Source organism: Lepidochelys kempii, chromosome 2 (assembly GCF_965140285.1).
Source record: "Lepidochelys kempii isolate rLepKem1 chromosome 2, rLepKem1.hap1, whole genome shotgun sequence".
In the NCBI taxonomy this organism is placed as follows: Eukaryota; Metazoa; Chordata; order Testudines; family Cheloniidae; genus Lepidochelys; species Lepidochelys kempii.
Window position 1 is genome coordinate 182692890 of NC_136381.1, and position 18011 is coordinate 182710900.

General features: G+C 39.1%; 1 protein-coding gene across 17 annotated transcripts in view; it reads right to left on the minus strand.

Annotated features, from left to right (window-relative positions):
- BBS9 (Bardet-Biedl syndrome 9) overlaps positions 1-18011 on the minus strand; it is a 437000-nt gene that overhangs the window by 304247 nt on the left and 114742 nt on the right. For 16 of the 17 annotated variants that reach the window (XM_073332921.2, XM_073332920.2, XM_073332918.2 and 13 more), the window contains 2 exons: positions 10267-10439; positions 6974-7126 (listed from right to left, as the gene is read on the minus strand). In XM_073332921.2, coding sequence (XP_073189022.2) covers positions 6974-7126; positions 10267-10439 — 326 coding nt within the window. Of the gene's footprint in view, positions 1-209; positions 604-6973; positions 7127-10266; positions 10440-18011 lie in introns of those variants that run through there. The other variant, XM_073332924.2, reaches the window with a different exon arrangement.

Genomic DNA, 18011 nt, shown 5'->3' on the forward strand with positions numbered 1-18011 from the left:
CCCCACCCCAGTCTTAATATATTTTATATGTATGTCAGTATAGCAATTCTCATACAAGAGAGGGAATAAGCTATACTACTATAAGGCATCTTTATAACTGTATCTACAGTAGGTGTTGTACCAGTATAACTATTTCAGTAAAAAGTCCAATCCATAATCAAAATAATTATACTCCAGTACAAAAACTTTAGCAGACCAGGTCTACGTCCCAGTCTCTGTCTCAGACTGAATGAAAAAGTGTATAATGGGTAATACCAAATAAGCTATTCTCACAAACTTTAAATTGCCAGGTTCTAGAGGAAAAAGTTTGGAATACTTGTAGAAGCTGCTGTTTTTACAATCATCCTCTCCCCATTCCCCCCAGATCTTTATATTAAAAGGGTAATGGGAAAAGTCAAAGGCCAGAGTGTGGCACTTGGAGACAGTTTTGAGTTAGAGGCAGTGCAGAGTTACTGGAGCATTCCTGGGGCAGAGGGGCAACATGTGCACTGCTGCACCTTCACAAGCATGCAGCATACTCCTGGAAGTTGTGCAGGTGACATGGAGTTCTTCTCATTTTCTTTTTTCTTTTGCCCCCAGTAGTTCAAGTAGAGCGGTACCCTCCTGTACGCAGTACGGGCAAGAGATTTTTAGTGGGTATTGGGAAAGACTAAAGGAGCAGAACAGGCTTGCGAGGACGTTCATTCTTTATATGGCTTTAACAGCACAATACATATGCTAACAGACTTAAACAAAGGCTTTGTTTAAGTTTGTTAGCATATGTATTGTGCTGTTATGATGGTCAGGAGACCTCAAGAGGGGAGGAGAGGGGAGTGGGGACAGAAGGTGTTTAAACAGTGTTTTTGATTCAGTTTCTCCCCATTCTATCCATGACATTCATACTGCATCACATCAAGTCCACATCATTAGAGGAATTCCTCTGCTTGCACGGACCAGAGGATGGTTAGATTCTGATGTCAGCCCAGTTCTGCAGCCTGACAGGAATCACCTATGTTGTCCCCAGTGTACACAGAATTCTTCTTTGCATCCAAAGTAGTCTAAGGGAAGGTCTTCACTACCCGCCAAATTGGCGGGTAGTGATGGATCTATCGGGGATCAATTTATCACATCTCAGCTAGACAGGATAAATCAATCCCCAAACGCAATCCCCGTCGACTCTGTAACTCCAGCTCACAAAAGGCGGAAGCGGAGTAGACCGGGGAGCAGCAGTGGTCGACTCGCCGCTGTCCTCACGGCCAGGTAAGTCGACCTAAGATACGCCAACTTCAGCTACGCTATTCATGTAGCTGAAGTTGCATATCTTAGGTCGATCCCACCGCTCCCCACCCCAGTGTAGACCAGGGCTAACATACATTTTGTTAACTGGAGCAGCAAAACAAAGAAAACAAATGCCTCATTTTGCAGCTTTGTCGGTGAGAGAACTATAAGTGAAGATTATAATGCCAGACACTGATGGCCTTAAACCAGCTGCCTCAGGAATCTTCTAAGAACTTTGCTGAAAATATGTTCCTCATCTTAGCAACAGAGCTAAGACTTATCACACATCTGCCCACCTTTATTCGAATAAAACTCCTCCTGATCTGACAGCTCAGGCATTGTCCGTTTCATCCAGAACAATTTACAAACTTGGAATCTAATCCTGTAAACCCTTAGTCATTTGATCAACCCCACTGAAGACAATGGGACTATTTGCATGACTATGGACCACTTTTGGTAAGAGTTTCAGGAGTCTGTTCTGTTCCTATAAAGGAACTTGAATCTCCCATTGAAATGCAATGTGTGGGTACAATACCATAATGTAGTTTAGGATACAGTTCTATTTAAAATTTGTCTTTTAATAAGTCATACATATGCTGAAATGGCTCCTCACCCAACTCCCATATAGACAGACAGAAATACTACATATTTGGGGGGAAGTGAGTAGTTAAGCATATTGAGGTTTGTATATACAAACACCCATTTCATCACTGTACTGGAAAATATAGTTGAACTTAATTTTCTATGGAATTTGAAGAAAGTTTAACAGCACTAATTGTTTTCTGTGTTAATCAGTGTGCACCCAAAAATATTACATGCCTTCTAAGAGAAAGGCATCAGTCCACACCTACTGGGGAAAAAAATGCCTCCAACTGGTATTCAGAAGAGTGCTACAAGACACATACATAACCTCATGAGCAGAGGGCACAGAGGATACCTTCCCACATTATGATCAGCAAAACAATTAAATAAAATAAATAATAATAATAAAATCTCTAGGAAGCAGAGGTTCACAGATTTGCAAACCTAAAAACCTGTGTTATGCTTTAAACCAGTGGTTTTCAAACTTTTGTACTGCTGACCCCTTTCACATAGCAAGCCTCTGAGTGCAGACCCGCCCCTTATAAATTAAAAACACTTTTTCTATATAATTTAACACTTTTTCTATATAATTTTTCTATATAATTTAATATAATTTAATTATAAATGCTGGAGGCAAAGTGGGGTTTGGGGTGGAGGCTGACAGCTCGCAACCCCCCATGTAATAACCTTGTGACCTCTTGAGGGGTCCCGACCCCCAGTTTGAGGACCCCTGCTTTAAACCACCTCAGCACCCGGTTTATGAACATGAAAAAGTTAACTGCAAAGGGACACTTAAGCCCATTAACCTGAATGTGCGCCAGCCAGCGTGCCCTCACTGATTAAAGGCTCAATCACACTTGAACAGCTAAAAATTAACCTTACCCTTTTAGGCTAAACAGAGTTGAGTCATTGGCTTCATCTCTGTTGTTACAGAACAGATAACAAAACTGCAATGGGCCAGTGGTGCTGACACCACTCAGGTACATGGTGTGATTTTTCAGAATCTCTTTTGGGAATAGTCATGTACGTGAAATAGCTGGAACTTATGATTATGCTATTTCTATGCATGTATCATCTTGGTATCTAAAGTTATGAATATTAGCTATGTTTACTACATGTTTGCTCCTGTGGTAAACCCCACAAGGTGTTTAGCCAGCACATGAAAGGGACAAGTCAAGTTGAATGGCCCATTAAAGAACACTTAGCTCACAAAGGACCCTGAAAAACGACTGTCTATACTTAATGGACTTTTCCTGTGAATGTTCTAACTAGAATGCGGGTGGGGGTGATGGACATGTAACTTGCCCATGTGACTCCAAACACCATCTTTCACAGTGAGAACATATTTCCCTTCACTTGGCAGAAGGCGTGGCCCCGTGCTGGGTGGAGTAACATGCTCCCCCTTGTGTCCCTCCCATGGGTGCAGCACTGGCAAGAAATGATTTCTACCTGCACCACTGCTTGCTCCATTTGGGATACCATGAACCCTAGAGCAGTAATAAGAGGGAAGTGCAGGCACTGAAATTTTGTTCCACTTTTACCCAAACCACCCAAAGCAGAAAGGAGAAACTCCTTACTCCTACCTCCAAGCTATGCTTCTATGGAAGGGCTAAGCAGTGTAGACCAAATGCTTATATTTTTTCCTATGGATTTCATTAACTCTGTCAACATGTAGATATGATGCTCTCATTCTTTTCAATTTTTCTACCTCTATTATAATGAAAGGTTTGCATGATAACATAGTTGTGAAAAAATAGCATTGCAACTGAACTGCCTTCCTATCTCTACATGCCAACTAGACAGGGCAATAAAAAAAATGCAAACAAACTCTTCATTTGTGACTGACCACCAATGAAGAATAACAGAGTGACAGCTTGTCTCCCTCATCAACAGAAGTTGATCCAATAAAAGATATTACCTCACCCACCTTATCTCTCTAGTATCCTGTGACGAACACAGCTACTACAAAACTGCAATAACAGAGTTGCACTTATATCTTATTTCCCATATTATACTAGTGGATTTAATATAAAAAGGATAGAGATGATTAATAAAACATAGCAAATGAGAATAATAAACCCTATTTCATGTAAATATTAGAATGACTTCATCAGTGGCATTTCACCAGAATATATACTGTGATACAAAGAAATTTAAGATTTTTGTGCTGACTTCCTCATTCATTCAAGGCTTCATCCAAAGCCCCCTGAAGTCAATGGGAGTCCCCCTGAAGTCAATGGGAATCTTCCCATTGACTTCACTGTATGCTGAATCAGGCCACCACTCTTCAGTCCCATGACAGATGTTCTGCATTAAAGAACATTACCAAATAGTTTAAAAATTATGGTCCTAAAATAAATAATTTTTCCCCCAAAGAAAATTTTGAACACATTTACTCTAATGAAATTTTTAAAAAGTACTGTAACATTCATTCCAATATCACAATGATCACATGTTTAAGGGGACTTACAGTGTGAGGTTGGTGCTATTCCTATTTACCCAGCTCGACTTTTTCATTTTTAGTGATACATCACCTTCCTTCTGCCCAATATTTTAAACAATTGTTATTACTTAAATACATTTCCTCAAGTAGTCCAGAGAAACAAAGGATTGAGAAGAAGTTGCAAAGAAGAAGAAAAGGGAAACAAGGTCAAAGCAAATATAGAAAATGTCACCAAACAATTCCACTTTCACCCATTGTTTCCTTCCCTGACCCAAACGGCAAAATAAATAATGAAACAAAAACATCAATCAATAAATTGCTTTCCATTCTAGCAAAACTCTTTAGGGAGCTTCAGGACTCAACCAATCATCACTTACACCAATTTAAAGAACCAGCAGACAGACTAGTTAGGATATCAGTATTGCTTTGGGTTTGAACAAACAGATGCTTTGAAAAGTTTTAGTCTAAACCATTACAAAACCATAACTGCAGAAGTGGGCAATGAACCATGTTTTACTTTCTTGTAAGCATCGGATGAAATACCTAGACAGATTAATTACATGAGCAGAAGGCACGTGTCCTGCTCCAGCCTATGTAGGGTTAAAACTCATGCTCAGTCCTTCAGGTTTGGCTTCAACAACACAAAAGTTAACCTGGGGATTAACTTGGACGAGAAGCTGGATATGAGTCAACAGTGTGCCCTTGTTGCCAAGAAGGCTAACAGCATATTGGGTTGCATTAGTAGGCACATTGCCAGCAGATTGAGGAAAGTGATTATTCCCCTCTATTCAGCATTGGTGAGACCACATCTGGACTGTTGCATCCAGTTTTGGGCCCCCCACTACAGAAAGGATGTGGACAAATTGGAGAGAGTCCAGAGGAGGGCAACAAAAATGATTAGAGGGCTGGGGCACATGACTTTTGAAGAGAGGCTGAGGAAACTGGGCTTATTTAGTCTGCAGAAGAGAAGAGTGAGGGAGGATTTGATAGCAGCCTTCAACTACCTGAAGGGGGGTTCCAAAGAGGATGGAACTAGGCTGTTTTCAGTGATGGCAGATGACAGAACAAGGAGCAATGGTCAAAAGTTGCAGTGGAGGAGGTCTAGAATGGATATTAGAAAAAAAAAAAACTACTTCACTAGGAGGGTGGTGAAGCACTGGAATGGGTTACCTAGGGAGGTGATGGAATTTCCATCCTTAGAGATTTTTAAGGCCCGGCTTGTCAAAGCCCAAGCTGGAATGATTTAGTTGGGGTTGGTCCTGCTTTGAGCAGGGGGTTGAATTAGATGACCTCCTGAGGTCTCTTCCAACCCTAATCTTCTATGATTCTATGAAGGAAAGTCCCTTCACTACACCATGTCTAACAACAACCAAACTTTCACCAAAGTTTAGTTCTAACTTTAATTCAAGACAAATTCTGTTAATAAGAATGCTGTTATAACCTTTTCTGTCCAAGATGCCAGTATATTTTATAAAGTAAATCTAGCAATTTTTCAACAACACACCCAGCCCAAATCTCTATGTTAATTATTGTGATTTTAGTACCATATTTTCCTAACTTAAAAAAGCCGCTCTCCTCTGGGCAGTGTGAGAGTCACACAAACAAAAGAAAACAACTGACTGACTCTACAGAGGAAACAGTGAAACTGCTTATACAGAAGATGCTGTCAAATATACAAAGTAAATAGACCAAAGAGAGAAATATTCCTTTGCTCTCTTTCAGTTACAGTAGTTCTACATATAATTTCCAACATAGTAGATTTAAAAGTAAAATCAGTCAGAAATGTGATATTGAGTTGATTGCCCACACAAGTATAAAGTCAGAATGTGAGATCAAATACAGTTCATTTAGACTATTTTATTTTGATCACATTCTTAGGTCTCAAATAAGCAACTCTCAGGACACAGGACGGCTGCTTGCCTATGCGAAGCCACATTGACTTCAATATGTGCAGCGTTCCATCCATGTGCTGAATCAGACCTAGTTTTTTTAAAAATTAGAATTCAATAATGCTATTTAAAAACATCTCGGAGCCATGCACCTACCAGGAGGCAACAACAAGGCAGGCTGGAAATGACAGACTAATCAGGTTTTCTAGAGAAAGTCATGAAATGCCTAGAAAGTGACTGCTTGGGAGAGAGAAGAGGAACATGCCTTGGGACAGTGATGACTCAGGCAATATGGGCTCAGGTAGTAACCGACACTGGGGTTTTTCTGTTGTGTTTTCTGGCAGGATAAGCCCAGTTTGGTGTTATTTGGTGTTATTTGTTTTTACTACTTTTATTGTAGCTCTTGCATTCTGAAACCTTCAGGAAATAACAACCTTTGAGGAACAACAAGCTCAGATTATTTTGTTGTGACTGTCTCACCAGCCAAACCATTCCCACCGGTTTACAGTGCACCATAAAATATTTATACAAGCTATGAACTATAAAATATTTACACTATCCACATCAGTTTGGAAAGAACGATGTGCTGTTACGTTGGTGTGACCCAGGAGTAGAAATTCTGTGGTTGTAGATTAAATAAAACCACTGCAAATCATCTGGAAACTTGCAGAGAATATTAGGTTAAACAAATTACAGCTTCCTGGCCTCTTGGCTAGTAAATGTAACCAGGAAAATACAGCTTATGTGCTTGAAACTGAGTTTTAGCAACAATGTAGTAGGTTCATAAACAAACAGCACTGACCTGTCGGTAAGTTCCTTCTAGCAAGGTGTCCAGATGTTGGAGGGGAGCAGGTGTTTTGTCTTTGAATCGAGTTAGTAATCGTCGTTCAATAGCTCTAAATTGTATGGCTCTTTCAGACAACAGTTCTTCAAATTTTTCAGCATTCAAGCGAAGCTATAATTTATGAAGTTTCAAAAATTCAGATTAACAGTCTGATCCAGTAGATAGATTTTTACCTTCAAAACACACATTTATAATGAAATGGTAGAACAATAATAAAATTCTTGGAAGACTTAAGAAAATTTATCAATTCAAATAGCCACCTTCTATGGTCACAATGACTATATCAGCTTCTATTGGTGTGGTTAATTTCACATTCATCATGAGATCTACCAATGGGTTGCAATAATGCCAGCTATTACTGAAACTGAAAATAATTGTTGACAGCCACAGTAATCTGTGATAAGGCACAAAAATCTCATGAGGTTTTATGAGAAGAGTGAAATTAACTTGTCACCACTAGCATATGAGGACTTCTCCTTAGTTCAGTATGCTGTATCTGTGGCACATACGTATAACATATTAAATATAATACTGCATAAAAAGAGAAGGGTTATGACTGTCTTTGAACATGGATTAAAGTAATACATTCTACCTTTGCTGAGATTAGATTTTCTCTTTTGGGGAAACCTTCCCCCCACCCCCTAAATAGCCAGAGGTCAAGTGGTGCAGCCAGTTTTCTTGAAATAACCACAAAAACTTGGCAAAATGATATATCAAATATCCAGCCAATAAGAATTCATACAGCTATCTGTATAATGATCTCTCTATTTTATTTTCCAGTACATGTCCCTATAGCACAACAATCACATCACAGAAAGACATTCTAAAAACTGGTTTAGGTTTCAGCAGGTCCACCAAGCAGGGCCAGTGTTAGACTCACTGGGGCCCAGGGCAGAAAGCTGAAGTCCCACCGCCTGGGGCCGAAGCCCGGGGCCCTGAGCCCTTCCACCTGGGACTGAAGTCGAAGCCTGAGCAACTTAGCTTCCTGGGGGCCTCTGTGGCATGAGGCCCCAGGCAACTGCACTGCTTGCTACCCCCTAATGCTGGTCCTGGCTTTTATATGCAGAAAACAAGTTGTTGTCGCGCAGGTGGGCCACAGAGTTTTTTATAGCACGTAGGTGGGGGGCCTCAGAAAGAAAAAGGTTGAGAATCCCTGCAGTATTTTACCTTTGAAAAGAAACAGTATTCAAAGAGCTATTCTCTTTCATGCAGCTTGCCAAATTCTAACTTACCTGGGGCGGTGGACAGTATATTTGGTTTATTTTATTTTTTATTTAATTTACACAAGCTAGCTAAAATATTGGGGTTTTTTTTATTCTCATGGTCAGGAGGGAAACTGCAGGCTTTGTGCCTGGGCCAAAAAAATGTGTGTGATGATTTTGCAATGCTGTCTTAACAAAAGAGGTAAAGGGAGGTCAATATTTTTCAGTCTAAAGGGACTTTTTATGGTTAACAAAATGAGTCGGTCAAAACAAATGTTCATGGCTTCATTTTCATGGCATTAAATTGTTAAAAATAGCAAATGTAAATTGGCACATCACCCGCGACAGATCACAGAGCCAGTCTCACCATTAAAATGATGTGAATAAATGAGGAATTTAGAGCCAGATTATGGTCTACTCCTGACCATAGGCACAATATGGAGAATGCACAGAGTATCATCCCCACTTGTATCACTTGCCCAGTGAAACCATATGCTCCCCCAATCACAAGGGTTGCTCAAGGCTAACACATGCTCCACCTTCCAGAAATTAAACACAAAATAAGTGTTTTTAGAATAATTTTCAACAATACTTTACAATTTTTGATAGTAATGGCCAAAGTAGTGTGTATTCAAGCTACTAGAGAATTTTAGGCTTTATTACATTTAAACATCACTGATTTAAATAATTTTGTATTCAGAAATTAACTTCCATAATAAATAAATGCTTACCACTAATACAGACCTTTTCATCTTCAAAGACCTTTATAAAAAAGTTAATTAATCTTAAGAGCTCTGAGATGTAGGTGTGAGAAATATGGCACTTTCCTGCCATATTTTTGGGAGACCTCACAGAATTAAGTTTAAGTCTTTTCAGAGTCTACTGTATTAAATTAATGGTTTATGTATTATTGTGGGGGGGGGGGATTGCATAGAACTTCTCACTGGGGGATGGGGTGGGGCAGGGGGGGAAAATGGGACATATGTTAGACCTGTGGGTTCAAAGGACTATACTGAACAATATGACAGACAACAAGGGACTTTTGGAACAAAACTTGTTAAGTGGGTTTCCTGGGAAATGTCTAGGGTGAGGTGAATACACCACCTTTGATTATGCAAAAACCTAGCCTTTTGAAGCTATGCCCTGAGGAATGGGCCACCTGCTACATGAGACCAAGATCAAAGGCCCAAGCTTTATAAGGGAAAAATCAAACTATTCATGGTTGTTCTGATTCTGAATTAGAGACAGCTATGAACTTGTAACTGCAGGGAAAACCCATTGTGGATTTTGAAGAACTGATACCCACCAGAACACAAGTGTGGAGTCAGGATGACCTCCGGTAAGCTTTTTAGCATCCACTTAGGTTTTTTTATTGTTTTAATATGTTTTGTCTGCAATGCTTTCACCTTAAGAATACATGTGCTAGCTTAGAAAGAGCTGTGTGGTAAGTTGTAACTATGGGCAATTACACTGTTCATAACCTCTAAGGAGAAAGCAAAGTGGAGATGCTAGCCTTCTAGGAAGTCTGGTTTGCTGAGGAGATCACCGTGTAGACAGGGAACTGTGAAGCCTGGCAAAACCCCAATGAGGAGGGAGATACACGCAGGTCTCTATGGAAGAGAGGTGATGACTGAGGAGCCAGGAGCCTAGAGTGAATGCCTCTGATGGACCCTGGAAGGGGAATACAGGTGTAGTTGCCTTGAACTGTGAGAGTATGCAGAGACAAATATCCATCTTCCAGATATGGAAGCTGAGACTGAGACGTTAAGTAACTTGCCCAACATCACAAAGGGAGTCAGAGATAAGACATCCTGATTCCCATTCCTGAGTTCAGACCACTAGGCAAGCCAAGCTTCAATACAGTTGAATTGCAGGCTCTAATGCACTAGATCAGAAGCCCATCATTAAGGTAGCGAGGGGTTGCCCTGGTTAACATTTGAAAAAAACAGAAATACTGTGGTAGGGATTAGGGACAACTAATAGTGAGCAAAACTGACTATTAGAAAGTAATGACTTATCTATCAACAGCTTAAATATTATGAGACATACCTCAAAATGGCGATCAATTAGTTCAAAATACTCTTGTAAAGGAACTGAACCAGAAAAGGTACATGTGAAGTCTTTGCTATTTTGCTTCTTGAAATGTTCTTCAAGACGAAAAGCGAGCTCTTTTGTGATTAGCCAAAGGTCTTCTAATTGTTCACTCTGGATTCTATACCGCTCTTTAAAAACAAAAAAGAAGTAAAGAAAGATAAAGCCATATATACTAGTTCATATACTGTAGATAAGTCATTATATAAAAATTAGTCCAAGTTGTGAAATACTTCCAAAATCTTTAATAGAAGTCTTCATAAAAGAAATAATTTTTGTAAGTGTTGTTTAAGTATTTCTGGTATTTCATCTACCTAAGGTAGTTCTAAGTTACCCATCCTTGTGATTTTATCCATGTTTTTCCAACACTTAATAATAAAATTTTGCAGCCAGATTCCCAAGTTTCCAGGACCTGAACCAGGTCAGTTGCTTTATGCAGAACTTTAAGTCCCCAAAATATGAATTCACCAAAATAAGTACACAACTTAAAAGCTATTTCTTTTTAGTCATGTTATAGTCTTAATTCTATAAGAGCAACATCAGACTACTTACCTCTATATTTTGACTTTGTTGTACCAAGAGCAAAGTATGAAAGTATTTATTGCTTGAATGCTATTTACTGTAAACTAAGGGCTAGATCATGGAGCACAAAGGGGATGGAGAACTTCCCTAACATGGCAGCCAGGGCTTCCCCTAATGTATGGGGAATCCCCTAATTTATGGGGAATCCTCGGGTGGTGGTATAAAGTTAATACAACTAGCTTTATGCTGTTCACTCCCACCACCCAGGTTTATGAGCTCTCCTGTGCAGGTTAGGATGAGAGCTGAAACCCAATGCACTCCAATAAACAAGAGACCAGCACAGTGATCCCTACAGAACCTCTATTAATGAAACGTTAAGTAGCCTTTTGGATGCTCTGAGTTATGGTTTGGGTCAAGAATCAGGGAAACAAACATGTGGCTCTCTCAGACCTGTATGTCCAAAGATATAGATAAAACCAACAAATTAAATTCTACCCAGAAACCATCATGCAACAAGTATAGATCCCAGAGCAGAATGCATTGCAGTAAATTAATTTTGATAAAAGCATGGATTATGGTATTGAAATCTGTATCTGTAAGAAACAGCTGAAATCTTCTAGACAGACTGAGAAAGAGCGCCCTGCCTACATATTACTGGTAAACAGTGGTTCAACAGCAGTTAGAAATTTAATAATGCAACAAGAATGTGAACTTTAGGAATAAACAACAGATATGCACCCTCAATAAGAGGGGCAGATGCAAACCTTGCCATATCTTCCAGTTCCTTCTCCAAGTTTCACTTCAGTTTTATTAGGAAGCACTGTGCTCATAGAGGCGGCATCTTTCTCTTATTTATTTATTCACTTGATTTTTTAAAATGATGGGTTCGTGCACAATCTTTATAAAAACTACACAATGACATTTTATCAGTATATGATAATCCCTTCAAAACTAAATCTTTCTGAGCACCATCACCCTACACTACATCACTACAATATTCATCCAGATTACACCCTGGAGAACAGGTACAACCTGCAGTGTGATCAGTGTTGGCTCATTTATGCTCTGATAAGCCAGCTGGGAAAGAGAAGTTACCAGCTGAAGATCCCCCATTTAAAATTCACTGACTCTAGCCTCACCATGATTAAATCAGGTAAAATGTTAAGATTGAGCGCTCTTGGTGACCTAAACTGCTGCAGTATCATACAAGCAAAGTTGTGGTACTAGTGATAACCAGGCCCCATCTCATTTAAGGTCCTGACAACCTTCATTTAAATAAATATATATATAAGTCATGGCAATTTTATTTTGAATAATTACATTTTACATTACATCAACATTCTCACAACAGTTTCAAGCAGAAAAGCATTCTTCACTTCAACTCCTAAAAACATCGTGTTGCTTTCCTAATGAAGAATGGCTGCATACACCATCTCAAACGTTGTTAATTTAGATAATAGGGGAATTATATCAATGTATAGAAATAATTTGTAATGTGCTTTGTGATCCTGCTGGATAAAAGGTGTTAATGTAAGAATAAAATATTCAACCAAGACAAAAACCAATTATTGGCATTAGCCCATGTCATCCTTAACATCAAATTCACGTAGTTAAATATTTTAATAAGTTGCAAATCATACAGCTGACAGAAAGAAGCTACCACTTTTGATTCTACATCATATTTGTATGCAATTCTTTTCTCTCCAGTTTCTTATACAGCAAATCAACACTAATTAAAAGTAAAGAAAAGAAAATGCTGTTGAAAACCATATTTTTTTTTAAATAATGGTTATCCAGAGAGACATTTTTAAACACTGCCGTATTTCTTTTCATTATTCATCCATCAATACACTGTCTGAGAGGAAATACAAAAGTGCAGCTGTGATGCAAAAGGTCACTGAGGTTTTGGATACAGAAAAATAGAGATTGTTTTTAATCAATTTTTTTTTTACTTGTTAGCAAAGTTCATAGTAAAATCAAATGAACCAGAAGTTTTTAGAACATTAGTATACTTATTAAACATTTTCTCAAGGATCAGTAATCCAAGATTGTTTGACATTAACACTGGCGTCATTCCCAGAATACACATTTCACTGAAGGGAGAATGACAAATTCCGTTTACAAAGTTACAGGAAAGAAGCAAGTTTTATTTAAAAACATGTCTATTAAAAGACAAGAACACCATCTGTTAAAGATAACATTCAACCTACTTTCCATTTTTTAAAATCTCACAGTGAAATGGCTGGGCCTACTGGATATAGCATTGGCTTTTGCCTCTTCTTTCCTTTTAATGAAATGAGCTTGGAAAGTTTCAGACCAAAACAACAGCCACTTCATTTATAATTGACATAACTAATACATTAATGGGTTAACGTGGGGGTGGGGAACCACCCACCTAGTTTTCCCTAAAATAGTTTCAATACATTTTTTGCTGGTCAATACAAACACAATCTAACTTTATTTGGGGCAAGGTAGTAATTTACTTTATGTGACTTAGTAGGTGATTTGGCTGAAGGAGAAGGTTAATTAGATTTGAAAAAGTATATATGAACAAGGGGAACTGAGAAGCCTTAATTGTACCATATCAATGCTCTCAAAATAGAAATTCAATGGAAGCAGTAACAATTAGCTGTATTTCCAAGTGCCTTTATAATAGTCAACCAATTTAACATTTAAATGTAAAAAAGCTTTTCCACTGCAAGTTACGAGTACATTTCTTTCAGAAAATTCTGAGATAGGAAAGCAGATCACTCCGAGGACTAATGGATTACAAACTCTTTCATATCCAACCTAAGATGAGAGTAACTGAAAGTGTTTAAAACTCAGTGGTAGTTTATCTGAAAGGAGTTCCATTCCAGTGCGTAGGAGACAAGAACCCATATCACAAAAAATGCCAACACAATTAGCACTATAGGCTCTCTCTAAACTAGGATAAAAAGGTTTAATTTTTAAAATACGTTGGCTAACACATTTTAAAATCTCAGTGCATACAAGGCAAGCTGAATTTTAACATACATTCCAGGTGAAACTCCAGCTCCTCCCCAGGATTCATTTTGACATGCTCTTTCTACATTAGGATTTTTTAATTCTTAGTTAAAATCGATTAGCTAATATATTGTAAAAACCAGACACAGTAGCTGGCATCCTTGTTTGCAGCCTTAACAAAGAAGCTATAAACTAAATGGGTACAAAGACTTTCACCACCACTGCACCAAGTCCTTCCAGATCAGGACTGAGACACATTTAAGGTGGAACACAGGAGAAGTTTGCACTTCCTCTGTCCATGCTGTACTTGTTCCATCAGCAAAGGACTTCGTCTCAAAGCATTGTTATTTTCCCATGGTCCATCAGTTCATCTGGTACAGGTCACTTGCTCTATTTGTTTTGGTTTTTTTTAAAAAAAGAAAACTTCCAAATGATCTCCCTGAAAAGGAAAATTTTATTATACAAACAAACATAGCTAATCTATGATTTATGTGACAGGATAATGAGCGGTCCCTAACACTTACACATTCAGTCTGCACTCTAGGACACACACAACTTACCCATTCAAACACAACTCATTTTAATAGCATGAAATTCTACCAAACAGCATAATTTTAAATGCATTTGTATTGTGCCATCTGAAAACAGGTCACAGGCCTTCCACGAGGCCCGAGCACGGAAGGCGTTGAAGTACACCCCACTGGCCAACACTCAGAGCCCAGGGCTACGAGGTGCAGATCCACGCCCTGGTCATGGGAGACCTGGGCGCATGGGACCCCCACAATGAGCCAGGAGTGAGAGTGTGCAGAGTCAATCGACACTACACCCGGCTCATGAGACAGCTCATGGTGTCCGACACCATCAGGTAGTCCAGACACATCTACACGGAACACATCACAGGACACTGACATCTGTAGTATGCAAGGTCTTGGAAAAAATTTTGAAGGAGAAGGTAGTTAAGGACATTGAAGTCAATGGTAAATGGGACAAAATACAACATGGTTTTACAAAAGGTAGATCGTGCCAAACCAACCTGATCTCCTTCTTTGAGAGAGTAACAGATTTTTTAGATAAAGGAAACGCAGTGGATCTAATTTACTTAGATTTTAGTAAGGCGTTTGATACTGTGCCACATGGGGAATTATTAGTTAAATTGGATAAGATGGGCATCAATAGGAAAATTGAAAGGTGGATAGGGAATTGGTTAAAGGGGAGACTACAACGGGTCCTACTGAAAGGTGAACTGTCAAGTTGGAGGGAGGTTACCAGTGGAGTTCCTCAAGGATCAGTTTTGGGACCAATCTTATTTAATCTTTTTATTACTGACCTGGGCACAAAAAGTGGGAGTGTGCTAATAAAGTTTGCAGATGATACAAAGCTGGGAGGTATTGCTAATTTAGAGAAGGACAGGGATACCCTACAGGAGGATCTGGATGACCTTGTAAACTGGAGTAATAGTAATAGGATGAAATTTAATAGTGAGAAGTGTAAGGTCATGCATTTAGGGATTAATAACAAGAATTTTAGTTATAAGCTAGGGACGCATCAACTAGAAGTAACGGAGGAGGAAAAGGACCTTGGAGTATTGGTTGATCATAGGATGACTATGAGCTGCCAATGTGATATGGCTGTGAAAAAAGCTAATGTCGTCTTGGGATGCATCAGGAGAGGTATTTCCAGTAGGGATAAGGAGGTTTTAGTACCGTTATATAAGGCACTGGTGAGACCTCACCTGGAATACTGTGTGCAGTTCTGGTCTCCCATGTTTAAGAAGGATGGATTCAAACTGGAACAGGTACAGAGAAGGGCTACTAGGATGATCCGAGGAATGGAAAACTTGTCTTATGAAAGGAGACTCAGGGAGCTTGGCTTGTTTAGCCTAACTAAAAGAAGGTTGAGGGGAGATATGATTGCTCTCTATAAATATATCAGAGGGATAAATACCAGAGAGGGAGAGGAATTATTTAAACTCAGTACCAATGTGGACACAAGAACAAATGGATATAAACTGGCCACTAGGAAATTTAGATTAGAAATTAGACGAAGGTTTCTAACCATCAGAGGAGTGAAGTTTTGGAATAGCCTTCCGAGGGAAGTAGTGGGGGCAAAAGATCTATCTTGCTTTAAGATTAAACTCGATAAGTTTATGGAGGAGATGGTATGATGGGATAACATGGTTTTGGTAATTAAATATTCATGGTAAATAGGCCCAATGGCCTGTGATGGGTTTTTAGATGGGGTAAGATCCAAGTTACCCGGGAAAGAATTTTCTGTAGTATCTGGCTGATGAATCTTGCCCATATGCTCAGGGTTTAGCTGATCGCCATATTTGGGGTCGGGAAGGAATTTTCCTCCAGGGCAGATTGGAAGGCCCTGGAGGTTTTTCGCCTTCCTCTGTAGCATGGGGCACGGGTCACTTGCTGGAGGATTCTCTGCTCCTTGAGGTCTTCAAACTACAATTTGAGGACTTCAATAGCACAGATATAGGTGTGAGGTCTTTTTTAGGAGTGGTGGGTGAAATTCTGTGGCCTGCATTGTGCAGGAGGTCGGACTGGATGATCATGATGGTCCCTTCTGACCTAAATATCTAGGTCGAGTAACTGAGAACGCCAACCAGGGAAATAACCCACTTCCTTCCCTGACGAACCGAGGGACTCAACCCACCCATGTACTTATTCTCTACACCAATACTGACTTGGATTCTTAATATATCCCATGGGTGGCGTACCCGAGCCCATTTATCCACTGACACTTGAAAACTCCCACACCCCAATCTGGATCTATCCTGGTTGTGTGATATATATGTACCTCGTGAACCTTGTAACCGATACTTGCAATCCCGCATAACCCAAGCCCAACCCCAGATGTACAGTACCTTCCCTCTTAGCTTGCGTAAATTTGATTTTAAACATTAACTTTAATAAAATTTTTAAATCTATTTTTGATTACCTTTGCTCATAGAAGCCCTGAGAATGAAATACCACTACATGGACTTTCCTTATGCATAATATTTTTTCAAAGTGTTTCATACACATTAAAGATCTTTTTCCAAGATAAAACTTAACCAAAAAAGATTTGATGTATTTTGTAGCTACTCCTGCCAGTGTGAATTAGATATTAGCCATACAACAGGTTGCTACATGGAAAGTGGCATGAAACACCTCATTTGTTTTCAAAAGGCTTCCCAGACAAGACAAGAAAAATGATGCCTAGTCAGATTAGGGGGAAGAATAAATGTTTTAAATCTTCTATGTAGTGTGATCCTTACAGGTCAGGTCTAGGAAACAAATAAGGCAGTGTGGGAAAGTTTGTATTAAGACTGTAAGCATCGTTCCTAGCTTGTGAATAAACAAAATCAGAATGGAGAGGAAAAACCTGGGGGTTCTAGTGGAAGGACTGAAAATCATGTCCTCACTAAATGTTAAAATACATTCAGCCTAGCCAGACAGATCAACTCATGTAATACAACAATTCCATAAAACAGGAATCTAAGTAACTGATTTTAACTTCAGTTTATAAGTAAAACTCTATTTACATATCCTTTAAAATCTCTGGTTCCTAGAAACTATTACTGAATGTTCCAGTTCTTTCAAACTGTTTAAATTCTACTGTCAACTTAAACAAATATTAAGAGTCAACAAACAATAAAACACAGCACACAAATACTGCACACAACCCTAATTCAAACAAATATGAATCCAATAAATGTAAAATGACTGATATTGTAAAAGGTCTTTAATAACCACTGTCCAGATGTTTCCAGTCTTTAATGGCTTTGATGGTGTTAAAAAGGTATTAAGTATTTTCTCACAGTTTAGAATGCCTTACCTTGATGCCACTGATATTTGTAAAAGCCATCTTGAATAAATTATTTTAAAAACTCATATTTCTTAGTGATTTGGATTATAGTAGAACCTCAAAGATTCAAACACCAGAGTTATGGACTGACTGGTCAACCGGACACCATGTTAAACTGGAAGTAACCAATTAGACAGCACCAGAGACCAAAAAACCCAACCATATACTGTACAGTGCCTGTATTGCATCTGAAAGGTAGGCACATATGGGCTGCCTTTCCCCACCCTTATCGCCATCCGCACACACAGGGCACCCACTTACAGCTAGACAGTGAAGATGCTGGGATTCACAGGCAAAGCGGTGAGCCCCTGCTGCCAACCCAAGACAGCCGGACCAGA